This window comes from Siniperca chuatsi, linkage group LG10, assembly GCF_020085105.1.
Source record: "Siniperca chuatsi isolate FFG_IHB_CAS linkage group LG10, ASM2008510v1, whole genome shotgun sequence".
NCBI classification, from domain to species: Eukaryota; Metazoa; Chordata; class Actinopteri; order Centrarchiformes; family Sinipercidae; genus Siniperca; species Siniperca chuatsi.
The window spans coordinates 25,397,024-25,424,388 of record NC_058051.1 but is presented as its reverse complement, the minus strand read 5'-3'; the positions used below and the strand labels follow the sequence as shown (position 1 = coordinate 25,424,388).

Genomic DNA, 27,365 nt, shown 5'->3' with positions numbered 1-27,365 from the left:
GAGCATTGCAACAGTGCATGGCTGTGAAAGAGGCATTTCATACCTGTGTTGGAAGTGATTAAATGATTGAGAAAATGCACACTTTCACAAATTATATAAATGAATCCCACATTTCATTCAGATACCCACAGGTTATCATGGAGTTGTACTGGTATTCATTTGCTGAGAAATGTCAATAGGTCTGAGTGTAACATGTGATTTATTATTTAGAAATTAAATAATGAATCTTTTATTTTCAATATTTGTATGTCATGAATACAACAAATGATATTTCAGTGGTTATTCTTGTTAATTTTAGGGGATTTGTTTTATCATATGGTCATTTAAATAAATATTTTAGCACATTGTTTGGAGTAAAACAGATGATTGATTGATTTTACGGACCAATCAAAAGCTCCAGTTGTACGTCATGACGTCCCCACCCGCCTGCGTATCGACGAAACAGAAGTGTAGGATGTAGCACAGGACGTGGCTAGCGAGCTACTAGTTACAGTAGGACGTCCGAAAATACATAAACATCGTGATTTGGGTCCGTTTTACTACATGTTCAAGTAAGTATATCAGTCAGTTATAATGTTTTTCTCCAATGTGGCTGATTGTAAACAGCCATTTGTTGGTGTAGTTTTCCCAGACTGAGGTCTGTCTGGTTAGCTTGATGGCTAATATCCTGAGGAAACCAACGGTACCGTACGCGCTACCAGTGCTATATAGTTAGCGAGCGTTAGCAACATTTAAGTCATGACGATCAGGCTATACTGACATATGAACTCAAGCATTTTGTTATTTCTTCAAGATGACATCAGTTTAGCTCGCCATAAACCACACAATTTTGTGTAATGTTAACAGCGAAATAACATCATACACGTAGCTAACGTTAGCATGGAGGGTTAGCTTGCTTGCAAGGCATGCTGAGTGCAATGGGAGGAAAAGGATCTGTAAATCGTCTCTAGACCGGTATGTGCTGCTTTCGCTGAAATTAGGTCAACCACCAGTCAGCTGGGATAACAGGATGCCCTCCTCAGATGTTGGAGCTCTGCTGGTACCGTTTTACATGACGAGGATACCGTTAGAAAACCACACTACGTTGTGGATCAAGGACATCGCTTTGGGGCGATGTGTATAAATATGGCTGTTTGCTCCTATTTCTTGAGTCATTGTGCCTTTACTTTGATTTAATAATAAGACAAAATATGTGTATTAGATAGCGATATTCCCCTCGTTATACCATTTTATGGAGTCGTCCTAGTAAACACTAGTGTAGTTTGTGTCTGATTATGACGAGGAAGCTTGAAAATCACTGATCTCTCGGCCATTTAAATATGTCTGTAGGTAATCTGCATTATTATTGTATTCATAATGTGGGGCTATATTACCTAGCATAACTCAGCTCGATCTAGCCATCAGCTACCCAATAGTCTTTTGAAAACTAAATAACCAGTGTGAATAATATAATTTTTTTGCAGGGAGTGTCTGTGTCTCTCGCCAGACAGATTATTTCTGCCAGATATGACGTATCAGCACTACATCAAGAGCTGAATGGAAGCATTTGAGGCCTTTTGTGAGTGAGGTAGGCTGAAAGTATGTGTGAAATATCTACAGTCATATATTGGTGCAGTTCAATTGTCTGAAAACCTAATTTGCTTGGTTGTGTGTTGCTCAGGAGGTTGTAGGTCCCAGTAATGTACCATGGGGTACGACGTTACGAGGTTCCAAGGGGAGGTGGATGAAGACCTACTGTGTCCTATATGTAGTGGAGTGCTTGAAGAACCAGTGCAGGCAAGTCCCTGTCTGAAAGATTACCCACCCTTAATTCTATCAGTGTTTTTCAAATTTGTAATGTTTTGAGCTTGCTCATTTTCATTTCAGGCTCCACACTGTGAGCATGCCTTCTGCAATGCCTGTATTACACAGTGGTTTGCCCAGCAGCAGATCTGTCCAGTTGACCGCACTGTAGTGACGCTAGCTCACCTCCGGCCTGTGCCCCGCATCATGCGCAACATGCTGTCCAAACTTCAGATCAGCTGTGACAATGCAGGTTTTGGCTGTACAGCAACACTACGGCTGGACCAGCTGCAGTCACACCTCAAGGACTGTGAGCACAACCCCAAAAGGCCTGTCAACTGTGAGGAGGGATGTGGGTGAGTGGCTTCCATTTGGCAGAAAATGTACGCTGCATTCAGAATTTCACAAGTCTCAAGTGACAGGTGTAGCTAATCAGAACATAACAGTTGCTCAACCAAAATGAATTATAATAGTAATTATTAAATATTTGTGCTCTAAAATATTATAAATAAATGGTTTTGCAAAAAATGTATGACCTGTCCTCTTTATGCTATGGTATTAAATCCTATATTTTTTATCCTGTTATTTACCTCCCCCGCTCTTGCAGGCTTGAGATGCCCAAAGATGAGGTGCCCAATCATAACTGCATCAAACACTTGCGGAGCGTCGTCCAGCAGCAACAGACAAAGATTTCAGAGCTGGAGAAAACTGTAGCTGAGCATAAACACCAGTTGGGGGAACAAGTAAGAACATTTTGCCTGCTTGTTGATCTATGAAAAATATTGTTTACAAATGTCTGTGGAACAGGTTTAGAAATAGCCAAGAGCATATTCTTTTACATAACAACCACTTTATATCGACAGTTTTCTACTGAGTAGTTAATATAATTCAGTATATTGCTGGTGAATTAGACAAAGTCTTTATTGTAATGTGACTAAAAAGTATTCAGACTTGGTCAGTAAAAGGTTAAACTTAAGTTTAGTCCTTTTCATCATTTAAAAAAAATATTTATTTTTTTTAGCACAGGTCTAATGCTGTGTGTGTTGTCATTCTGACATGAGACCACAATACCCTGATATGAGAGTTTTGCCTTGATACAGTTATATAAAAAAGGAGAACCCTATAAGGCACTGCTATTACAATATATATTCTTAATAGCTAGATTGGAATCTGAAGAAGCTGAAACGATTGAGGATCAGTATTTGTCAAAAATCCAGTAAAATTGAGTTAAAGGCAGAATACCGGATTTTGTGAAATCCATCACTGGAGATGATGCTTTTAATTTCCAGAAACGGGACATTCAGCTGCTAAAAGCCTACATGAGAGCAATCCGCAGTGCTAACCCTAACCTTCAAAACCTCGAGGAGAGCATTGAGTACAATGAGATCTTGGAGTAAGTGAAAGTTCATCCCCTCCCCTGCCTGGTATTCTATTATCAACTTTGTCAGGGAGCTGCTGCTCAATCACTAATTTTCTTGTGGTTTTATCTTTTCCTCAGGTGGGTGAACTCCATGCAGCCTGCCAGAGTGACACGCTGGGGTGGCATGATCTCCACTCCTGACGCTGTGCTCCAGGCGGTCATCAAACGCTCCCTCATCGACAGCGGCTGTCCTCTCTCAATTGTGAACGACCTGATCGAGAACGCCCACGAGCGTAACTGGCCGCAGGGACTGGCCACACTTGAGACACGGCAGATGAACAGGCGCTACTATGAGAACTATGTTGCCAAGCGTATCCCTGGCAAGCAGGCAGTGGTGGTGATGGCCTGTGAGAATCAGCATATGGGGGAGGATATGATCCTGGAGCCCGGCCTGGTCATGATCTTTGCGCACGGAGTGGAGGAGATCTTATAACTGTACAGCTAGCTGGGCTGATCCAGAGACATGTGGGGACGTTTTGCTTGGGGGTTTGCTGTGACGAGTAGGTTTTTCCTCATTGGAGTGAAACCTCCTGAGTAAATCTGGCTTATTTAAAATAAAATCTTATAAGAGGCTCACTCCTAAGCTTGATACCTATGCCTTAAAGTAAGGACAAATATAATAACCTGAACCTGTCAAATAGAAACTTAATCTGACTGATATCTGAGATAAAAGGTGAGATGCGATGTTTACAAGGTTTATATTTGGTGCATTATATGATCTGATTGTTCTGCTCCATGTCCTAATATAGTAATAAGCTTGAACCCCCGTTTAATGTCCTCAGTTGTATAAATGCTTGTAAATACAAATACTATATTGAATTATAAATGTCATTCTCTTATTCCTCTCACTGTAATTAGATTGTGATTTTTGTTTATCAGTTCTGTTTTGTCAGCCTGTGTTGCTGTCTGCGGGGACGTGAGTGAAGATTTTTCGCGTGCTTGCTTTAGTATTTAGTTTTCTTGTGAAATATTTCACAAGACATTGTGCTTCTCAGTTTAGATTGTCTAAACCTCCTGTGCCATTTGTTTTATTTATTGTGTCGCCTTCTACACAAACATGCTTGAAGATGTTATCATTTGATGTATGGAAATCTGCCTTTTTCGGTGCATTTGAAGTTCATCGCAGAAAGAAAATAGATTTTGTGTTTTCTTTGTTGCCTCAGTTGTGTTTGTATATATATATATATAGTCTGAATGTTGGGTCCAGTTGAAGTGTTAAATTTGAAGTTTAACATTTTGGATTTAACTATGTATAATGAGTTTTATTTGACAAATCATAATGGTTCACTTGATGTCCTTCTGAGATCCTTATGTCTTTTTCTGACGACTGAAATATAGACATTCTCATTCTTCACAGTTAGCAAACATCTGTTCACTTAAATGTCACTAAAAACCATAGCTTGGAGATTGTAAAAATATTTGTAAAGTCACTCTTATGGTTTTTGAGAGGTAAAATGCTTCACCATTAGTCACTTATTGCTGTAGTAAGACAAACAAGACTTCAGATGTCCGGTATAAAAGCCCACACACGTGCAGTAAACAGATAAGTTTGGATTGTGCCCTTTATTATTTTTCCTGTTGATATTTTTATTTGTTTTGTGTCTGTTATGTACCTCGCTGTACAGACAAGAAAGTAATAAAAAATGTCAAACTTCATCCCAAAATAATGTGTTTTCTCATTGGGATAACGAAACTTATATTTTGCATCTTAATTAGGAAAAAATGCAGTTCCTTATTTTACCACACCATGTCATCAGAGATCTGCAGGGAGGTACATTTCCTATGGTCACCTCAGCTGAATACATTATGTAAAAACTTTAGTGTAGAGAAAATGATTGGTAATTTTAAAGGGACAGTTCACCCCAAAATCAAAAATACATATTTTTCCTCTTTAAAAAAATACATTTGAAAAACTCAACAGCAAAGTCTCTTTCCAGAAATCATAATCCGGTTACTCAAGATAATCCACAGATTTGTTGTGAGCATATTCATGTAGGAACTATTTTCTTTATTCAGATAGTTCCAGACAGAGTTTTCAAAATTTTTTTTTTTTTTTTTTTTTTTTTAGCTCTTTGAGCACCACAAGCCGAGTGTCATATAGTCCCATTATATTCAAACAAGGCAGACATCTCTACGGCTGATATCGCCAAAACTCAGCAACTCACTCCAAAACAATCTAGATGGATAAATAGCACTACAGGTGAGAGGAAAAATATGTATTTTTGATTTTGGGGTGAGCTGTCCCTTTAAGAGATCAGAGCAGTGAAGAGGAGATGTGGGACGTGAAATGCTGTTGATCCGGTTAAGAAAATGAAGAGGAAAGTTTAACCACAAAACTCAGAGGGAGGAAGGTCTGACTGCTCTGACCTGACTCACTCTCCTTTTTCTGTCTAACCCAGACACCCACGTGTTTTCCATGTCTGTTATCCTCTCTTGCCAGCCTCGTCCTCATTGTGGATCCTAATGCCTCACCATTGTGGTCAATGGAATGTGAAATCATGTGCTTTACCAAATACTGTGGCTTTGTTATTGTCTACACATTATTATGTGATGTGGTTGGTTTCTATAAGGCGTACAGCACTCCCCATACTAAACATGTTACGTATACCTCTATGTTTAGGAATATGTGTCAGTGACCTTAAAACATTTCTACAAGCAACAATTTCACAAGAAATGCATAGCACAAAGACTTGAGGCATGTATGTAGTGGTGGAGGAAGTATTCAGATCCTTAAGTAAAAGTAGCATAAAATGTACGGCACAAAGACTTGAGGCCTGTATGCAGGGGTGGAGGATCCTTTACTTTAGTAAAAGTAGCAATATCACACTGTAAAAATATTCCATTACAAGTAAAAGTCCTGCATTGAGCATTTTTCTTAAGCAAAAGTATTTTTAAAGTAGTAAAAAAGTAACAAATATTGAATGGAAGAAAAATTATTAATGAGGGTGTTACACTATTATATATTATATTGTTAGATCATTAATGGCGATGCATTAACTTGTAATTACCATTTTCCTCTTGTCGAGGTGGAACTTATTTTAACTCTTTTTTTGTTGGGTAGTTTATAAAAATGCATCATATTAAAAAAACAAAAACATAATATGTTTTGTATGTAAAGTCTTAATTGGTGAAGTAGCTACAGCTGTCAAATAAATGTAGTGAAGTAAAAAATATAAAGTGGCGTGAAATGGAAATACTCAATTAAAGTACAAGTACCTTAAATGCGTACTTCCGTGCAGTTTTGTACTTTGTTACATTCCTCCACTACCTGTACGTGCTGTAAGATAAGCAGTAAATACTCGTTTCTGATTGGCTGCAGGTGACCGTTAAACTCGTTCTCAAACAAAGTTCCCATCAACAGTTTAATCACCTTCGAAATCAATGCGCAGTGCAAGTAACCATAGCAACAGTACTTACAGCCAAACCATTAAGTTAACAAACTAACTTTATTAAGTGGGCAACTACTTCTTCATCTGTTATCAATGTTTATTTCGTTTTGTCAGTAATTATGGCAGCTACTTATAAACACAAAAATATAGCTACGCCAATGTGAAGAAGGTGAGAAAATAATGGAGGAGAGAGTGAAATGTCCTCCGCCAAATTGGGACAACTGGTCCTATAACTAGAAAGCTTAGCTATAGTTCAAGAGCTCTCCAGTGAGTAAGCTAACTAACCTTTTGTCTTTGTGAGGCTAATTATTTTTAGTTTTTATTAAAACCGTCAGAGATGAGTTTGAGTAGACTATCTTAATTGTAAGTTCTATGTGGTGGTGTCATTTTATTGTAACGTTATTTTTCAATATACTGTACAGTATCATGGGTTTATTAGCTTGTGGCACGTTATCACAAAACAGTATGGCCTAGATTAGCATATAGGACATAAATAATAGTTACCATAAAAATAAAGTAATTTTTTGTAACTGAGTTAGGTTTAACTTCTAGTGCTGCATACATTTCAGTAAGTTACTACTTGCACCAAATACACTTTAAGGCTCCGTATAAATAATGTTAATATTATTAGTTTGTTAAAAGCATCGCTCAGAAAAATGCCGCCTACATTAACGTATATATAGCATTAATTTCTTTTAAGAGAGCAGCATGATAATTGCATTGTTGCAGGTTACAGGCGCAGAATCTCAATGAGCAGTACTTAACAACTCTGCAGATGGATGCACGCCGGTGTGACGGGTGTGTGTTGGTTAGCAGAGAGGGCGCAGAGCAGCTGAGGCGGTGCTTGACAGGAGGGATCCGCTCGCTCACTCCGCTCTGCATTAGTTCACTGCTTCCACTCCGCCGACCTGCAGCCTCCGTTTAAAGTTAACGACCAATTTGCTTCGCATCTGAAAGCAGGATTTTTGTCCCGTGGCTGAGCTGCACCACGACGATTTCAATAAAGACTAACAACGGAGTGGCGACAGAAAGGTAAATGACTCAAAAACACACAGTAAGAGGTCCGGACTCTGCGTATTGATTGAAGTTTCAGTGCAGCTCTGAACGCCTTTCAGCTGCAGAAAAACGACACTCAAATACGGCACGATCATTTTAGCCTGTTTTTGCACTCCTGTCAAGAATTTTATGTAAAATCCCAAGGAGGTGCATCTGGTAATTGACGGCTTTCAGATCTGTGCATGTGATTTTTTTAAAGAGAGAGTTTGGCAGATAGTCGTGTGTTCATAACAGAGTAATTCACTCAGCCGATCCACTCAACTACCAGTAGGGCAGACGTCACGGACTTATTGCATTGTAATGCACGGTTCTTTTTGAACCTCGTAAAACAGCACATTTTCAGTTCCCTTTGCAGCATGTCATGATTGTTAATGTCAGCCCGCTTAAGTTAACTGCAGGGAAACCCTTCTCTCAGTCTATTTAGAGAACTGAACAATCCATCTGTCAAGAGTGGAGACTCGTGAGCATTCAGGGGTATGTGAAGTATTTGGGGTCACATGTCTGAAGATACTTTAGTGTAAAGGACTCCACTGTGTTTTATTTAAACTTGCCAACATATACTACAACTTCATATGTCACTAGTACATTGAGCAAACAAGTTTATAGCATTATTGCTCCCTGTCTTATCTGAGTGACTCCCATCTGAGATCACGTTTGTTGCAGGATAGTGTGCTATACCAGCGGGGACAGTGAAAATAGACCTAAAACAACACAGAGGCTTTTCTCTGTGTTTTTGTTAATTCTGGGATAGCAAAATCCCCCACAGTGTGAAGTAGATGATGGTGGGCGTTAGTGGGCACTGCTGTGTGGTCATTGTTTACTCAAAGCTCCCCTTTCGCTGTCATTTGACTGCAAATGGTGAATGTGACTTTCAGCCCCCATGCTAAGGTAAAACAAAACATACAGGGACATCTTGATACTTACTTTTTTTGCCTGAACTGTCAGTTTAAGAGCCACTTTATTTCCAGGTGACACTTTCCTGGTCAAGCTTTGTGTTCATTACGAGCAGGTTATTTCAAAGCTTGGGAGCCTCAGTGGTATTCATCTGTTTCTAGCTGCAAGAGAGTTTTCAGGCACAGATAATCAATGCTGTAGTCAGGTCAGTGGTCCCATTGTTAATGTTTACATCAGAGGCTAGAGGCTGTAAATGTACTAGGATTTAGCCCATTTTGTGATCTGTGGTTTCGTTTATATATGTTAGCTGTTTCTATATGGCGTAGCTAATGTGATCAGAGAAATGGCATGACTGCCTTTTATTAACAGACAATTTCACTTCTCTAAATACAGTAGTATCTTTCATTTAGCCTTCACTTCCTTCATTATATCAGCACCCCGAGTCTGCCTGAATCCAATATTAATGGCTAGGATTTTCATAAATAAATGTCATAAGTCAATACTTTATTATCACATCATTGATTAGAATTTGCCTTAGAGCAGCTCAAGTCTCAAATCTGTAACTTGTAACATCACTTATTCTCTCCTAGTTAGGCTCATCCATTCATATTTAAAAAATAATTCACATGAGAAAATATAATCAGATATATTTTAGTTCTTTCTGAAGACCTTGGATCCCTGAATTACTGACATAAGAGGGGAGAATACTACGTGACAGCATTTCATATTGAATCATTGAAAAAACGTGACATTTAATGTTGTTTCATTTTCAATTGTAGGCGAACCAGGCGAGACTCCCTGATACGTGCAAACACTTACACCATAAAAGCAATGTGGCTGTTGTATGACAGCATGCACCCTCACAAGTCTGGGCAGGTTTGAGGTTTATTTTTTCTGAAGGCAGCAGGGTGTTCTACAAGGCTGCCTCCACAAAAAAGCTATTATATAACTCACATTCAAGTCTGAACTCAGAGTGATGGGCAGTCCTCACTTTGAAGCTGGGGAGTGAGCAAAGCCTCGCCCACATTTTCCAAGAAATCTGTGATTCATGCTGTGGTGAATGTCTTTTGTTTTTTGTATTTTTGTCTGATTTACAATTTATGTTTATTGTGTTCAAGTTCTCTAGTGTTCCTGCTAACCAGAGCCTGCTGTAGTTTGCATACCACTAAATTCTTCAAATGTTACCATACAGTATTGGAGAAGGGGAAGCCCCTCTTTAACAGAACAAGCTCAGCTGTGATCCTTCCATCACATTTGACTCTGCTTTTTACATTATTTCAGTCATATTCAATTGATAAATCTTACGACAGCCAGATCTGAGCATGCATAACATAATTACTTTTTTTAAAATCAGCTATATCTCAGCCTGGGTGCTTTCAATAGAGTTAACAACACATGCCAGTACACAGTACAGCGATATGTACTATACTGAACTAGTAAAAAGTAAGTAAAGTAGTAAAGAAAGTAAAGATGTAAAACAACTAGGGGAAGTAGTGGTTATGGGCTGTAGATCTAGGATACATACATGTGAAGAAGTGGCTTTTTTCTCTGGTAGTTCCACTAAGTAAGTCAAATATTACAGCTGGTTTGTAATTTCTGGCTCGTCCTGCAAAGTGACCCTTTGAGCAAACAGTCCATTTATAGGAAGGGAGTATTCCCCTGTTGATGCAATGAGTCACAGTAGCATTTGCATGTTGAATGCAATTTAGAGCGTGGCCTGTTGGCAGGGGTGTCATAGTGGGGGGGGGGAGTGGGACTGATTACCCTGGGACCCAATGGGGGGAGGGCCCTCAAAAAGCCTGGAATGAAAATGATGTTTTTGTTTGCAATATTTGTGTCGTAACTAAATTAAAATTGGCTGAATAAATTGGTTGCGAGACCGAGTGCACTGGAAGTCTTTCTCCAGGAACGGAAAATTGGGCTACCAAAAGAGAAAAGAACGAAAGGAAAGAGAAAGAAAGCAAACTGATGGCAGCTTGATGAACAGCTTTTGACTAATTTCAGTTTAAGAATGGTTTAAGATAATATCCGTAGTTGTTGAGATTGAATGCAGTCAGCCAGGAATCTGGAGCATATTTTCATTGTATAACATAAATGAATCAGTATTATAAATTAATCTGCATCATAGCTCAATGTCATATGACATTATATCTATCAACATTAGGGTTACCGAGGACGTGAGACAAGGTGAGCTCATGAAGTGGGTGCTTCATGAGTTATTACAAGCATCATCATTTGACAATGAGGTGAAACTGCTCACAACAAATCTGTGCTGTGCAGACTGTACAGTTGTTGGCTCAATTATTTGTAAAAATGTTTTAAAAGATGCTTGAGAGACATGGATCAAGAGAGGAAGGGGGCCCACAGAGACTGCTTATGTATAGGGCCCAGAATTTTGTGCTACACCCCTGGCCTCTGGTTTTGAAGGCCAAACTAGTCTGATGGCGTGGGAGGAGGTGGAGCTGCAGGGGGAAGACTCAAAGCTACTGACTGGGCTCCCCCTTCCCTGTGCTGGCTGCCTCCCTTTCAGCTTGTGCCTCCTCCTACCTGCTAGTCACCCATGGCAGTGCTCTGACGGAGAGCAGCTGATGGAGGGAAACACTTTCCATAGTAACCAAGCATGTCTGTCCTCCCCCTTCTGTTAACCTGGTGCAATCTGTACACACTTAAGTGAAGAGGATTGTTGTAGTTTCAGGAGGAAAACAAATGCCCAACATTAGATGTAAACTTCTCTCTCTGTTCGAGGAACCTACGTAGTGTTTTCCAACCACAGGATGACGGAGTTAATGGCTTGCACCCTGCAAGTGTTGCAAAACAGCAGATTTCCTTGACACAAGGCGTGGGCGTTATGACAGCTTGCACAAACATTAGCCTGCATGGAAAAAGGTCATCCCCGAGTGTACCTTGAAATGATTCTTGTAGAGAGCACTTTATGGTTGTTGACAGTTTTACATCGATACATTAACGGTTCATAATTAAACGCATGGCATGTGTGAAGGAAAATGCCTACTGAACTGTCCACTCCAATTCTCCCATTATTTCACTGCTTGAATTTTTACAAAGCAGTTGCTTTGGTGTTTTTCAGTTGAGTGGTCATAAGTAAATGCGAGTGTCAGGCTCTAAACAGACGGTTTTCAGAGTTACGGGGGAGTAGATGTTGCTTTCACAAGCTGTTGCTACTCGAAGAACCGCTTTTTTTAAAATAGATTTTTTGGGAGCTTTTTTAAAAGATACATAGGAAAAGGGAAGAGAGAAGGAGGGGATGACATTCAGCAAAGGACCGCAGGCTCGATTCGAACTTGACTCAGCCTTGGTACATGGGGCGCATGCTCCACCAGTTGAGCTACCGGGGCACCCCAAGAACCACTTTAACATTTAAATTGTTCTTTGCTGCTATTTGAAGAACCACTAGTGGCCCTGCATAGAGCCAGGAGGCTGTAGCAGAACATGTGCTGTACCATTTATTCTGTACTGATTATATGGAGCGACATTTTGTTCAAACAGAATTATACTTCAGTCTGTCAGTAGAGCGAACCAAAATAAATCACACTAAATGATGGCTGTATGACTCCATTTAGCCCACATTTAAATCTTTCTCATGTCTACACAACATAGTCTCTACCACATAAATGTTTCTATAAAGCAACATAAACAGTTCCCTCATAAAGCATCTACCATTTAACTTTAGCCCAGCAATGTAACCTTAAGTAGCCCAGAAGTAGTTAGTCACATGGTCTGTAATAAGTCTTAACAAGCTTCAGACATTCCTCAAACCTCCTGAAATATTTATACTTCCAGTAAGCTCATTTAGATGGTGCCATTGTTTTTTAAAAGTCCATCCCATGTTTGAGAGTGGAGACAACTGGCTTGGTATATATTACACTATTCATCTTTTCTCCTCTAAGTGCAGGGAATGCCTCTTCCTGTGCTCCATGTTCTGACTGCTCCTGATTCCCACTCTGCATCGTGCATGCAAATCATTATCTAATCAGGAAGTGAGGAATCAGATTACTCAGATAGGCTTGAGATCTTGTTGAACCAGACAATAATGGTGATGATACTCAGTTGGTAAGGAGAGGAAATAGACATGATGCTGCTCGTGACATCACACTCCTCGGGAAAGCATAAAAACAGCAAAGGAAACACAACAGTTTCAAATAAGCAGTGTGCTTTATGTACAAATAATCCTCAGAAGCCTATTTCAGGTTTTTTTATAAGACAGTGTTTGAAGATGGAGTCAGGAGCATATTTTTAGTTTTAAGCTATAATCAGGTGATCAGTAGCAGATGGCTTTTCGTGATTCCTTCATGTGTCACTTTGCTGTCTATTCAGATTTGGCCCACCTGACTGGCTGCATAAACAGAACTGCTAGGCAAAGCTGCTGACCTTTTGAGGGAATTAACTGAGGACAGTGTGGACCTTTCAGAGTCCAAAGACAGCAAATGGATCAAAATCACATGTAAAGAGTGGGTGTTATTTCAGCTTTTTTTTTTTTTCTTAGTACATTCTCTGTCTCTGTATGTGCTCTTTTTCTGTTCAGTGCAGGCAGCCGTCACTGATACCTGCACTGGCTGCACTTTAATGTGTGATAACACCTGTGGACAACAGTGTGAACACCACATTTACAGTGAGATCCAATTCATCAGCCTGGACTGAAAATCACCACACAGTCTTTTATTTGCTTCAGTTTTGTATTTGTGTAGTTGATGATAGAATGGTCCTGATATCAGACATGATATCAGATTTACAGTAGCCTGTGTGTATTTAACTCTTCAAAACTGTTGGGCCAGGTTTAGTATATCTATCCTATTCTATTTTAAACTATTTCCCCTTGTAAGTCCCTTAGTAACAACTCCATTGTTATGTGGGGAAATACTGAAATTACTACTGGATACTTGGTTTTAAGCCAACAAGCTGCTCTTAAAGGACCATAACAGTGTGTTGTTTTGTTTTGTTTTAGCTCCTTAAGTACACATTACTACTGACCATTTTCCAAAACATGCTGTTAAGTTTATAATTCTGATCTGCCTTTCCTACTTTACGTTTCATCCTTCCGTTGCCATCAATTTCCATACAGTATTAAAATCAATTAGCAGACAATTTAAACTTTCTTGACTTGTGCACTCCAACAGTGTAGTGAAAAGACTATATTTATTGTTTTCAAAGGTCCATTATCGTTGCATGGTAATGCAGGTGAAGTGCAGATTTAGAAAGTCTCCACTGCATTACCTCATAATGGTAATGTAATTTAGACAAAACCTAATGCAGTTTGCTGTGATAGATTAGACAACTCAGACAAATTTCAAGATGAGTGCAATTAAAACATTACCACTTACAAACTCTACAACATGGATTGCAAAATATTCTGCAGTTATGTAAAGTATTTATGGGCTAAATCATGCAAAAGTACTGTTGTGGTCCTTTAAAGCAAAAAGACTAACTTTTGCTTAACAAGTGATGATTACGGGATAATGGTAAATGGTAAAACATAGTGTAAAAGGTAGAGGTGTAACAAGTGGAGAAGAGTCATAAAGTCACTAAACTGACTCAGTAATGTCAGTTACACAGGAATATCTGTCCAAAGTTAGTTAATATTAGCCAACATTAGCCACCATAAGCTACTGGTCATACCAGACCAAGTAAGATTGTAGCAACAAAACCGCATGAGAGTATTAAATAGTGCATTTTATTGCTTATTAACTCAACATTTTGTTTGTAAATAGGATAATGTGTTCTTTTATCTTTAAAAATATTACATGGTCTTGCTTTAACACGAATATTAGCTTTTAAATGCTCTTCTTACCAAGAAAGGAATGCATCAGTAAATCAGAAAAGCATATGTGCTATTTCTTGGTACTTATTATGACAGACCTGCCTGGACATTTCTTGGCAGGTCTGCATAATTGCTTTACATATTGATTATCAACTGCATTAGGCATGCTATAAATTCTGTATTGATCTATCCCTATATTTCTTATTGCAACATTTTATCGGCATGCATCTGCAATAGCAACGTTAAACAGGATGTCAGGATGTCAACTTTCTCCCCTCCATTAACTAGTTTCTCCTGTTTCTTCATTGATTAATGAACTGTACATTTGTCCGTTTGTTTTCCCATCATTAGGGAATCTCCTTCCATTATGTTTTAACAGCATGTTTGCTTCTGATGAAAGTATTCATAACAAACCCACCAAATGTTCATCCAGACTTCATGCTTCCAACTTCAGAATGACATGCTAGGCCAATTTCATCGCGATTACAACCTCCTTTTCTGTGTCAGATTCAAATTTCATGCTCACTTTCAGCCTTGTTTGACATTTAAGTCTCTTCCTTTTGTTTCGAGGGGAGGTCCCTTGTTTCTTTCGACCTCTCCGCAAGATTTTATTATTTATCTCTGCATTTTTACACTTCATTGTACTCGTTTGTGCTAAACTAAACCACACACTCCCTGCACTATATCTGGTATTTTATATATCAAATATGGGCCAGTGAGTATATGGAAAGAGATTTTTGGTGCAGAGAATCCCTAGAGTCGAAGTACCACGGGTACCTTTAGCCTGACATAATTTCTACCAGACTTTTGGCCCAGTTTTGAGTAACTAGTCACATGTTTCTGATGGTGGGAGATGAATACAGTAAATGGACATGACATGAGTACAGAAAATTGTTCATGTTTGGCAGTGAAACTGCATTTCAGAGCATCATACAAAAATTGTATCCACACACACGTAGAGGAAAGACTGTGGGTTTATGAACATATAATGACATATAATGGGGGTTTAGCGATAAAAACCTATTATAATTATAATAATAATAATTCATTTTCATGTGTACAATGCTGCCTGCAGATGTTCTGCACTGCAGTTACTGACTTGTTTCTGCTTCACTCAAACTTTGGATTTTGAGTGTAATTCTCCCTGTCTACAATCATGGATTTTTACAGTGCGAGATGGAAGATGCTATCTTTTGCTTGCAGCCATGCTTTTATGTTTTACAAAGAGGCAGGCCACTGTGCACCCACCTTCTCTATTCTCTCCGTCTATATCTCACTGTTTCTCTCGCCTATGCACAGGCAGGCAGTTAGTGCAGAAGCAGGCACCATGTCCACCCCCACAAACCCAGAGGTGAAGGAACTGAGCCCTGTCGACTTTATCCAGCTACAGCAGTACATTGAATGTGAGTACAGACAGGCGGGCGGGCAGGCAGTTTTCTCAGCGCTTTACGCCCCATGCCCCCCCCTCCACTTCCACTTCCACCCACACACACACTCATTTACACTTGCTCATGGTTTCTCATATCTAGAGGAGGTAGCAGTCTGCCACATTCTGTTTTTTGCAAATAAAGCATGCACATCTTTTGTTTTTTCCAGATAAATCTATATTCATTGTGTAATTATATGTGTACATGCTACTTCAGAAATATGGATTGAAAATGGTTACATACAATTGAGCAATATGTGAAAAATCAACATTTGAGAGCTACCCTCCTTGCACAGAAGTACATTTGTATCCCTGTGTGACCTGTGTGTCTTTGCTTCCAGACTGCAGCTTGAAGGTGAAAGACGTGCTGAGGGAATTTGATGCAGATGGCAGTCTGGCCCGGCACAGACATGGAGAGGTGAGGGGACGGTGTGTCCTCCTGTTCACCATCAGGTCCACTCCAGTGATGTCAGCTACAAGGCACATAACTGAACTGATTTATAGCTCTCAGCGGAGCAGTTTAGAAAGAAATTAGCATTTGATTTATGTATATTGGGCAGTTATTAATTGTCCTACGCTGATTAATTAAATTCAAACCCATCGATCATGTTGCCTAAGCAGTCCATGAGAAATGTCTTCAGCGTATTTGAGTGAGGTTGCAAATGTAAATTACCTCTTTAGTTTTGCCCACGCAGCAAGGCCTTGCTGAACAGTGTGCTGGCTGCGCTCATGCAGTGTAAGCTCAAATGAGTTTAGTTTAGTTTAATTAGATAATTAGTTCAGTTTAATTAGATAATTGAAAGGAAATTGTTTTATGGGATAAAACACAAATACTGCCATAAAGTACTAGTTAATAGCTTTTGAAATAGAACAGGCATTTACATTTACAAATAACTTCTATTGGTAAATGCCTCACTTTTGTTTGCCTTTTTCTTTTCTTTGTGACCTGGCTGCCTTGTTGTGACATTATTTATTACTAGGGCAGCTCTGCAGGGTATCAACCAGGGAAATAGAATAATGTCAACAAGAAATGGGTTTGTGGTTCACCATTATCGAGGGACTATTGCCTGTTAGCCCTGCAGCATATTATCATCTGAGAAAGACAGATACCAGGCCAGCCAGTTAGACTGAAATCTTGAACCAGGAGCTTGTTTTTTGTTTTATGTCATTGTCACATGAAAACCCTGCAACCATAGGTCATATTTTTACCTAAAAATGATGGATTAAATGTTTCTGAGAAACATCTTGGGCTTTTGAAACCCTTTCAACACACACTGGATGCACTTACATGACTTACATTACTTACACACTGTGGCAACAACGTGATCTTCTTCTTTTATTTTCAGAAGAGATTAATTTCAAAGATGATTTCAAAGAAGTTAACAACACAATAAACAAAATATAACTCTCCCATTCATTTGTTTCCAGTGCATCAATGAAGAAGGCTTTCGCCTGTTCCTGAAGACTTATTTAGAAGTGGAGGACTTCCCTGTGGATCTCTGCCAGAGACTCTTCCGCTCCTTCCAAAACTCTGAACCCACCCAGGAAGACAGTGCCAGTGAGATTACACACCATGTATTAATACAACTCACTGCCTCCATGCTACTTTGCAGCATGCCCTTATCAATTTACACCATGGCCTATTTGGCATAAATTCATTTATCACCACATACCTATGAGGTACTGTTTGTGCAGATATGGAAACCAGAGTATTCACAGCCATCCCTCTCTCTCTCGATCTTCCATCTCTCCTGTAGAGGAGGTCTTTCTGAAGGATGTTTCATGTTACTTCTCTCTGCTGGAGGATGGCCAACCCAGGGACAAGCTGGAGTGTGAGTCCTTCTGTTTCTTTTATGCCCAAAATAATTTGAGTGATGACTTGGTTCAGCACTTCCACTTTCATTACTCCTCTCTCTCTCTTTAGTTGCTTTCAAGCTCTATGACAGAGATGGCAACGGAGTCCTCGACAGCTCTGTAAGTTGTTAAGAAAATCTATTAGGTGTGATTGTCAAGATCAAATGACAAATTCTGGCTTAGTTGTGGATCCTACTGATTCAGTTCAAGGTTGAATACCATCTTGATTATTAATTTTAAGTGGATGTTTATCATATGAGCCACACTACTAAAACAAGTATTTTGTTACTTTTTAAACAGGAAGTGGATAGGATTATTGCTCAGATGATGCATGCTGCAGAATACCTCGGATGGGATGTGTCAGAGCTGAGGCCGGTAAGTCCCAGAATGTCCCACAAACGCATGAAAGCCTTTACATACTGTATACAGCTGTGATAATATAGTGAATGTACGTATAGATTGACACCTTTGTTTGCACAAGATATCTTTCACATCATAACGTACAGTATATGGCTGTACTCATTTGCTAGGGTTGGTGAAATGATAATGACTTGTTTTAGAAAACATATGGCCTTTTTTAAGTAATAGAAATGCGTGTGCTGATAATAACAATCAAATGTCATTTCATCAGGTACTGAAGGACATGATGACAGCAATTGATGCTGACAGCAGCAACACAGTGTCTCTGGAGGAGTGGGTGCTGGGAGGCATGAACAACGTTCCCTTGCTGGTCTTGCTGGGTCTGAAGGTGCTTTAAAAGCAGCGTGTTTCTCTTTTCATTGAGTGTTGGCCTCCAAAAGCCTAGCTCAGATGCATTTCATTTTTACTGCAGGTGTCTCACAAAGTGGTAAAACCCACTTTTACTGCTCTTGTGAAACCCTGGCCTTCCGTGCCTCTCCTCTATGCTTCACCTCCTCTCCGGGCCTTTTTGCCGACTCAGTGTTACGGGGTGTGGTAATGTCATCTCCTCTCATGCAAGCTCTGCACCATCAGAGTGCTTTAGTGTTTTCCATTTACTCTGCACAATCTGTTCCCACATTTAACAAAGTGCTTGCATAAAACAGCAATCTTAAGGCAGACGCACTATACTTGACTAAAGAAATGAATCATTTTATTATTGGGTGTATACACAAAAATGGTTGTCTTAAATCAGGGGCAGATCAGTTTTGTGTTATGGGTGTTGTTTAATGTATTTCCAGGAATGTAAAACTGACACGCAGTCTAACAGTAAGTGGCTTTTACATTCCTGAGCTGGACTCCTCCATGAGCTGGGCTCTGTCACTGGGTTTGGCTTCTACAACAATGCCAGGGACTTCCCCTCAGGCTATTTCTAGCCACCAATGGACATTTGAAGCCTGGGGTGCATGAATTCAGCCCCCTCACAGTTGCTCTGTGCTGCTTCGCGGGCTGCCCGCTATGTCTCATGCAGTAAGTGATAGGCAGATGCCTCATCAAAAGCACTTCAGTGTGTAATCTGGATAAGAGCGATGGTCGCTCTGTAAACAGATTGAAAGCAACCTTATAATCTTGTGTTGAGATTTTGAGATTAGTTGTTGATAATTTGAGATAGTCAGTGTTGATTTGAAATCCATGGTGCTGCACTGTATGTTATGTTATGTTATCACTGCATGATATGTAGAGCCACTACAGACTGCATAATCAGCAATCTCATTAAGGCAAGGTTAGTCGTGAGTGGGTGTGAAACAAAAACAACTGTGAAATGCAGGCCTTGCTCACAGTGTGTTTATGAAAGGGTTTGTGTAGTTTGATCCAAAATTTAACAAAGGAAACAGACATACGCTTTGTTTGTTACAAACATTTGTTTTTCTGTTCAAAATGCAAATAAATTTGCACAGTAACAAAGATCTTAATCCATGATGTTATTCTCTTTCTTGCATCTTCAACGATTGCTCCTTCAACAACCAGATGACCCAGAAGGACGGGCAGCACCTTTGGAGGATGAAACATTTCAACAAGCCTGTTTACTGCAACGTGTGCCAGAGCATGCTGCTGGGTCTGAGGAAGCAAGGACTGTGCTGCACCTGTGAGTACCTGGACTCACCAGAAGAGGGCAACACTGCAGTGACATTTATCACTGAAACTGTGGCGTCAAAACTGAGAATTGGAGGATCCTTTTTAGATAAATAGTCATCTGTCATCCTTAAATTTGACAGGGTAATTTATATTAATGTTAACATCATATGACTGCTGGGTTATGTGTCCTATTGTGCAGGCTGTAAATACACAGTCCACGGACGCTGTGCTAACAGGAACCCGGCCCCCTGCACCAGGACGTATGTAAAGTCAAAGAAAGAAACAGGGGTAAGCCAGTGTCTCCATGACAACATTTACAGTGACACTCACAGTCTAAATTAGACGTTATCCTGTGTCTGAGTGCTCTTATGTGGACGTTAAAACAGTCATCCCACATTTCAGGTTCCAGCGCACGACTGGGTGAGTGGGAACTGTGACTCTAGGAAGTGTGATAAATGCCAGAAGAAGATCAAGAGCTACCAAGGCTTAACGGGAAAACACTGTGTGTGGTGCCACACGATGGTGAGGAAGCATCTTAGTGTGTGACAAATTTTTAGGAATATGTAATTATATAGTTTATGCACAATGAAGAGAAAATGTCAGGCACTGTGGCATGATGCTTTTGGTTCACATTCAGTCTGGGGAGTTTCCTCCTCTTCTTTCTTTTAATGGCTGGGCCACACTGCCTACCTACAGCGCGTGTGTGTCGCAGAACCTCTTGCAGCCTCTGGAACAGCCACACAGCCCGTGTCACGCATGGCTGCAGCAATGCTTCATCTAGAGAGTCGGCGTCTTGTCTATTTTTTGCGCGTGACGCACGCAGTTCTCAGCAAAAATAGACAGTGAAAATTATCTGTCGATAGTCATATGGACATCATATCAGCAACATTACACATTTCACTACAGTTTCAATGTCTATATCTATAGAATGTGTCACAGACATGAAAAAATATATTTTTTTTTAACTCAACACCTCCATTATCCGTATCAGATTCAAAGCCCTCTAGCGTTTCTGTGGACAGAATCCCTTTATTTGTTAACAAGGTTTTTAATGTATTTATCAAAGGAAAACTCTGTGTGGAAAGATATAGCTGACAGTAGCAGCGCCGCAGCAGCAATGCTGTCTGTGTAGACACAACACGCGTGCGGGCCGCAGCAGTTCAGCAAGGTAGCTGTCACGCACAGGTAAAGGTAGGCAGTGTGGCCCAAGCGTCTCTTTACACTGTAAGCAGTAAATGATGCAGAAATGCAAAAAAAATCTTTTAAAAAGATAAATTTGGACCCTGTCAGCGATCATCACCTTTGTGCTGTTTATGGAGTTTATGTAATGTGTCATTGTTTTTGTGTTTTTTACAGCGTCATGATGAATGTGCAGACCGAGAGCCAACAGAGTGTAACTGTGGGCTGCTCAGAGACCATATCCTGCCTCCGTGGGCAATATATCCTGTTATAAAGGTACAGAATTATCCTTGGGCACATCTCAAGCACATGTACAGTATAAACACTGCCTGTCACACCAACGCAGAACATAACATCAGCCTTGGGTTGTTTCTTGTTGTTGATAAACCCTTCTCACCTGTGTGGCATTTTGACATGTACAGTGTGTACAGATTTCTCTTTGTCCTCAAAAGGCAAGATAAAGCTATTACATTTTCTCTTGTTTATTCACTGTATGCCTTTGTTTTGGTCCCTAAAGGAGAGACCAAACAATGTAAAGAATGGCTGCTCAGGCTCAACAGATGACAGCCAGCTCAATACTACTCCTGATGGACAAGTGCTTCAGGTATTATTCTCCCCAGTGACAGCTTTTAACAATGCTGAATATTTACAACCTGACATCTGAGTAGGCTAATTAGATTTGGCTACATGTACAATTAATCGGTATGTATGGTTTTTTTGTCATCTGTTTAATAACTATAATTTGTTTATCATTCAACAGATCAGCGCTGTGCCAAACACCCATCCTCTTCTAGTGTTTGTCAACCCTAAAAGTGGTGGCAAGCAGGGAGAAAGGTAAATCTAAAGAAGAATATGTTCATGAAGTAGAAATAGATATCTAATACATGCACAATGTTTAGCCTGGTTTTATGTATTTCAGAGTCCTGCATAAATTTCAGTATTTACTGAATCCACGGCAGGTATACAACCTTTCGAATGGTGGACCTGGACCAGGGTGAGTAATTGGTACAACAGATTATGGTCAGCATGAAATGGAAATAGATTTTATTTTAGAATACACAGACCTAAATATTAGATCATTTCAGACCACATTGCCCTGAATACTTCTTTAAGCTCTGCATCATGCTTTGCTGTTATAGTTCCCATCATCTCTCTTTCAGACTGAGTTTCTTCAGAAATCTGCAGGATTACAGGATCTTGGTATGTGGGGGAGATGGCACAGTCGGCTGGATTCTAGATGCAATAGGTGAGATAGTTCAAAGGCTCAAGCACTACAAAAGGCCCACGTTAGCGTCCACACCATCAGCTTTTGGTAAATCATTGTTTGAATCATTCTTTGTCCTTTTCTTGTAACCAGACAAAGCCAATCTGCTGGTAAGGCCACCTGTTGCTGTGCTTCCTCTTGGCACAGGAAATGACCTTGCGCGATGTCTGCGATGGGGAGGAGGTGAGAAATGAATGAGAGCTCCAGTTTTATTGTGAAAATAATGAAACTGTTTGCTGCTTATGCTCTGTTGCTGTGTGTTTGTTTGAATGTGAAGAGAAGTTCACCAAATGCTTTATTCTATATTTGTGCACATGAAGGCACTTTGTCATGTTGGTGTGTGTTGCCTTTTTGAAGGATATGACGGTGAGGATCTGAGTCGTATTCTTAAAGATATCGAGGGTAGCTCTCAGGTGCTGATGGACCGCTGGAGTGTGCAGGTCATCACAGATGAGAATCAGGAGAAGGGTGACCCAGTGCCATATGAAATCATCAACAACTACTTCTCTATTGGCGTTGTGAGTTTCTATGAAATATGTCACACAAGAGGAAGTGTTTATTTTTCAGTTTTGTGTTTTGGATCATTTCTGTGTTGTATTGTGTTGGCAGGATGCCTCCATTGCCCACCGGTTTCACACAATGAGGGAGAAACATCCCCAGAAATTCAATAGCAGGTAAACTCTTTTGTGAAACATATTCTAGGGCACTTCCTCAGGAACAGCAAACAAACAGCAATACTCCACTCATAGTAATAACATACAACACAGTTTTAAAATCATACCTGTACTGTTCAACAACAAAGCAGACCTGGGGGAAGCTGTTTCAATTTTTTGTTGTCAGTTTTGCTTTTATTTTTCCTGTTTACAGTAACTGATTTTTTGAAGCTGAAAAAAACCTGAATGCAGGTGGTGACAGCAGGTGTCTGGCAGCAAGCGTTGCAACTTGACTCCTCCTCCTTCTGAAGAGCTGTGTGTGGTGTGTGAGAATGAAATATCACTTAAACCTGAAAAAAAACCCACTCTTTTTCTTGTGACTGCAGAATGAAGAACAAGCTGTGGTATTTCGAATTTGCCACTTCAGAAACCATCTCTGCTTCCTGCAAGAAACTGAACGAAAGTTTAACAATCGAGGTGAGAAAGCAGCATTAGCGTCTTTGAAACAAACTGTTTCTGTAGGGTGAAAAAAGAACTGTTCCCACAACCAGACAGCGTACTGATGCTTTACATTGTCTCTGTCACCTGCTGCTGTTTCTTCTTTAGTGCTCTGGTACTCCACTGGATCTCAGTGGCCTGTCTCTAGAAGGGGTTGCTGTCCTAAACATTCCCAGCATGCACGGTGGCTCCAACCTATGGGGTGAGACCAAAAAAGGGGACACTAAGGGACTGACAAGTCAAGAAGAGCCTGAGGCCATCATCGACCCAGAAATCCTGAAAGTGACCTCCCAAGGTATTTTGTCTCAACTCTACTGAATGGTGAAGTTAGACCAGGGTGCATATGAGATTATTAGAAATCTGATTCAAAGCTTCCCTAATCAATATTTTTCATATTAACAATAGATCAAATGATTGTGTGTAATTTAAAAGGGGTCGCTTGTAGTGATGAACCCAAAACTCCAAAACCAAAACTTTCCCTCAGTCTTTTAACTTCTTTCAGCTTCTTTCATGCTACCTGTCAAGCACCAACACAGAGCTACAAGTAGAGTGAATATTGGACTAACATTTGTCACAAACAGGACCCAAAATAAATGATAATGTCGCTCTGTGTCTGCTGGGTGTGTAAATAGGCAACTGTTTGTTGAACATCTTTAGGAGGTGATAGATAATATGTCAGATGTTGCGTTTTCTGCTTGATCTGCTGCTCCCAAGTGGCCAAAAAAAATCATTAAATGCATTGAATGAAACTGGTCTGATTTGATGATGTATTTTCATGCTGTTCTGGTATTTAAACCTGAATTCACTGATTTTTCTGGCCACTTGAGGGCAGCAGAAACAAGTTGTAAACACAACTCTGACCTTTCAAGTTTATATGGCAACTTGTTAGCAAACAGTTGCTTACACAGACACAGAGCAACATTAGCATTCATTTGGAGTTGTGTTTGTGTCCACCTGTCCAATATTCACTCTCCTTTTAGGTCTAATTTTGGTCTCTACCAACTCCTGAGGGAAATATCTGGCTCTTTAGCTGCTAAATGCTCCACTATGTTCACCAGCTAGTTGCTAACTTTGTCGGCCTGCCTTTTGGTGCTGAGCAGATAGTGTACTGTCAGTTTATCAGAGCTTTTTTTTTACTGAAAACAGCTGCTTGCTGCTGCTGAAAACGACATTCACGTACAAGTGATCCATCCAAGTGATCCACATTGTCATAATATAAAAATATTGATCATAGCCTCTTTAAAAATGTTTGCACTTTGATTTGTTACAGATCTAGTTTTAGAATTAGCATAAATGTATCCAGTAATGTTTGTATGTAATGGATCCAGTTTATGCACAACACGATTTAGTTACTTTAATTGATTCCCACTCTGTATCCTGATGCAGACTAAATATGATGACTGATATTTGGGTTTGTCTCAGACTGAACGATGTTCCCCCTCCTGGCACTGGATGTTCAGTATGTCTGTATTTTCTTGTCAGATCTCAGTGACCGTCGAATAGAGGTGGTCGGCCTCGAAGGAGCCATTGAGATGGGTCAGATATACACGGGCCTCAAGAGCGCCGTGAGGCTCGCGAAAACATCACGGATCACCATTCGGTGAGAAACAGCCACACAGACGTGTTCAGACTTGTCAAAGCTTTGGGCTCAAAGTCTTGAGTATAGCTTGTAGTTGAGTTTGATCACCAGCTGAGGATGATACTTAGCTGGTTCTTTACATAACAATAATTATGTATGCTGGCTTTCCTTTTGGTATTTTAATTAGGGTCATGGATTCAGGATTTTGTTACCTGATGCACTTTGTTGATCCCTCTCTACTTTACCCCCAGGACGAAGAAAGCATTACCGATGCAGATAGATGGAGAGCCGTGGATGCAGCCTCCCTGCACGGTAAATACCACACAGACAGTTTCTTCTTTAGGGCAGACCATAAATTAAATAATAAAGCAAATTATCCTTTTAGCAATAAAATAAGTATAAATGTTTTGATTATTTTTTGATTATATTATTTCCTTTTCAGATTCACATCACACACAAGAATCAAGCCAGTATGTTGATGGCTCCACAGGCCAAATCATCTGGTTTTTTCAACTACAAATAAAACATACTGCTACTCGTTTATTGTAAATAGAGGACTGACACTTTTCTGCATGTATGTAACACATAACCGAAGCATAGCACTGTATGAATACAAACTGTATGGTGAGATATGTTTGCATCGTGGCGAAATGATTTTGACCAAATTTACTCTCAATTTATCTCAATGCTTCGCAGTTAGTGGAAACGCTGCTCTGTAGGAACTTAAAGTGAGGTTAAAGTAAAGTGAATATCATGTTAAAAGAAGAATATTCAGCTTCATGTGCCTTTAAAATCTGTTGGTTCTATGGTTATGGCTTAGGTAGAGGACATACAGAGCGTCATGTAGGCATGCACTTTGGACATAAACCATGTAGTATTGCTGTATTTTTTTTCTGTGGCTGTAAAGATACTGTGTGATATATGTTCTTGTCAATTTGGAACCAAAAGCGAACGATACATGAGATTACATTTCAGATAGAAGAGGTAATTTTACTTTTTTTTCTGCATACATTTCAGAAGATACTTGATAGTGTTTTGGGGAACACCAATCATTGCCCAAAGGGCTGCACGTTGATCCACTGCAGCAGTCTCTGCTGTTCCTGTTTGTGTGTGTGCGGACAGAAAGCCTTTTGCTGTACTTGTTTAGTGCAGAAAGCTGAGATATGTTCACTTCTAACTTGGTTCAGATAAATTTAAATATATGTAGTTCTTATTTAAATGTTTTATCAATCACATGATTTCAGTATATGTGGAAGATGTTAATGTAATATGCCTGAAATAACACACTGTGTAAAGATTTTAATAAATCATCTGGACTTCAGTGTTTGGTATACTTGTTTATACTTGTTTTTTTCTACCACAAGGGGGCGTCAACCACTGTTTAGTCTGCCACAGATGCCTGCAACATGATCTGATCCACAGACTTAAAATAATTGTTTTTTTAGGCTTTTAGGCTTACAACTTAATAACTTTGTTGTCAAAGCGAGGATCTGTGTTTACAATAAATATTAGTTTGTTCTGAGTAATATTATCCTTAACTTTTACCAAGAGGTTGTCTGCCAGCAACAAATGCTGCCTTAAAATGCTGTTGGACAAATCATGACTACAGACTAGACTGCATACTGTACGTTTGGAAACTTTGCCAACAGCTGCTGGTCAGAGTGATTTAAACAACTGTTTGGATATAAAATAAATGCCACCAATTTAAGGAATTATGTCACACATGTGCCTGAGGACAGCTCAGTTTCAGTGAAGTATATATATTGAAAAGCCTTAAAGATCCCCTCAGGACATGTTTTAAGACATAACATATACTCTGCTTCGAATAATAATTTGTCTTTTCAATAAGAAAAAGTTCAATAAACTACTTACAAATTCTTAAAATTACATCTACTCCTACGTCCGAATTGAAATATCCTGTATTTATGAATATGCAAATAATATTAATTTCCCAATTTTAATTGTTAGACACAAGATGTCTCCTACTTTACTGAAAAGTTTATTCTCAATGTATGTGTCCAGGAAGTTTCAAATTTCCTTTTTACATTTTTGTAAGTTGCATATTGGACTTCCAAACTAGTGGCGATGTCACAAAATCATGTCATACGTACACGATTTGATCTCAGATTTCCCCTCTTCAGCCGATGAATGTGAAAACAGCCTTCTAGTGTCAAACATCTGCACATACATCATTCTGCAGAGTGAATGTCAAACATTCAAGAGAAGTAAAAGGAAGCAAAACAACTTTTGGACTGGAGTGAGACTTAAAACCTGAAAATCAGGGACTGCTCCATAGAGGATGGTGTGCTGAGTTTATGGAGCTGTAAGTTGAACTGCAGTTTATATTACCACATCACTAATGAGAATAAAACAAAACTGAAATCCCATCTGGGTGCAAGAACTCAAACAGAAATCTTCCAGGTCAGTAAAGTCACTGGGATTTCTACAGGAAGATCCAGAAGAGGAATGAGTGGTGCAAATTCACAGCTATTCACCGAGCTAGGGAATTTTCTGTATTCATGTGATCTATAAAATGTCAGAAAATAGTGATAAATGTCCAACAC

The 27,365-nt window shown here is 39.6% G+C and overlaps 2 protein-coding genes across 4 annotated transcripts; both read left to right on the top strand.

The window, feature by feature from the left end:
* Window positions 1-400: 400 nt before the first annotated feature.
* Window positions 401-4,858, top strand: rnf41 (ring finger protein 41). 2 transcript variants are annotated; one of them, XM_044212665.1, is made up of 7 exons: window positions 401-551; window positions 1,464-1,558; window positions 1,661-1,776; window positions 1,867-2,138; window positions 2,390-2,525; window positions 3,072-3,175; window positions 3,281-4,858. In XM_044212665.1, the coding sequence occupies exons 3-7, from the start codon at window positions 1,687-1,689 to the stop codon at window positions 3,633-3,635; spliced, it is 957 nt and encodes a 318-aa protein (XP_044068600.1). In that variant the 5' UTR covers window positions 401-551; window positions 1,464-1,558; window positions 1,661-1,686; the 3' UTR covers window positions 3,636-4,858. The 2 variants fall into 2 exon arrangements, with proteins under 2 accessions (XP_044068600.1, XP_044068599.1); XM_044212664.1 differs by having other exon boundaries at window positions 1,464-1,567.
* Window positions 4,859-7,396: 2,538 nt separating this feature from the next.
* dgkaa (diacylglycerol kinase, alpha a) lies at window positions 7,397-26,122 on the top strand. Of its 2 annotated transcripts, XM_044212655.1 has the most exons (24): window positions 7,397-7,623; window positions 15,614-15,717; window positions 16,082-16,158; window positions 17,169-17,298; window positions 17,498-17,572; window positions 17,665-17,714; window positions 17,895-17,969; window positions 18,226-18,342; window positions 19,521-19,638; window positions 19,828-19,916; window positions 20,031-20,150; window positions 20,985-21,083; window positions 21,325-21,411; window positions 21,568-21,641; window positions 21,727-21,801; window positions 21,968-22,053; window positions 22,165-22,254; window positions 22,429-22,589; window positions 22,681-22,745; window positions 23,111-23,201; window positions 23,331-23,517; window positions 24,705-24,822; window positions 25,053-25,113; window positions 25,244-26,122. In XM_044212655.1, the coding sequence occupies exons 2-24, from the start codon at window positions 15,642-15,644 to the stop codon at window positions 25,322-25,324; spliced, it is 2,202 nt and encodes a 733-aa protein (XP_044068590.1). In that variant the 5' UTR covers window positions 7,397-7,623; window positions 15,614-15,641; the 3' UTR covers window positions 25,325-26,122. The 2 variants fall into 2 exon arrangements, with proteins under 2 accessions (XP_044068590.1, XP_044068591.1); XM_044212656.1 differs by lacking the exons at window positions 7,397-7,623; window positions 15,614-15,717; window positions 16,082-16,158; ... (3 more) ...; window positions 17,895-17,969; window positions 18,226-18,342 and adding an exon at window positions 18,351-19,022.
* Window positions 26,123-27,365: the final 1,243 nt, after the last annotated feature.

Coding starts and splice junctions, on each gene's coding strand:
- rnf41 (XM_044212665.1), top strand. CDS start 1,687: ATGGGGTACGACGTTACGAGGTTCCAAGGGGAGGTGGATGAAGACCTA. Junction 1,777..1,866: donor TGCTTGAAGAACCAGTGCAG/GCAAGTCCCTGT, acceptor TTTTCATTTCAG/GCTCCACACTGTGAGCATGC. Junction 2,526..3,071: donor AACACCAGTTGGGGGAACAA/GTAAGAACATTT, acceptor TTTAATTTCCAG/AAACGGGACATTCAGCTGCT.
- dgkaa (XM_044212655.1), top strand. CDS start 15,642: ATGTCCACCCCCACAAACCCAGAGGTGAAGGAACTGAGCCCTGTCGAC. Junction 17,299..17,497: donor CACCCAGGAAGACAGTGCCA/GTGAGATTACAC, acceptor TCTCTCCTGTAG/AGGAGGTCTTTCTGAAGGAT. Junction 19,639..19,827: donor GCAAGGACTGTGCTGCACCT/GTGAGTACCTGG, acceptor CCTATTGTGCAG/GCTGTAAATACACAGTCCAC.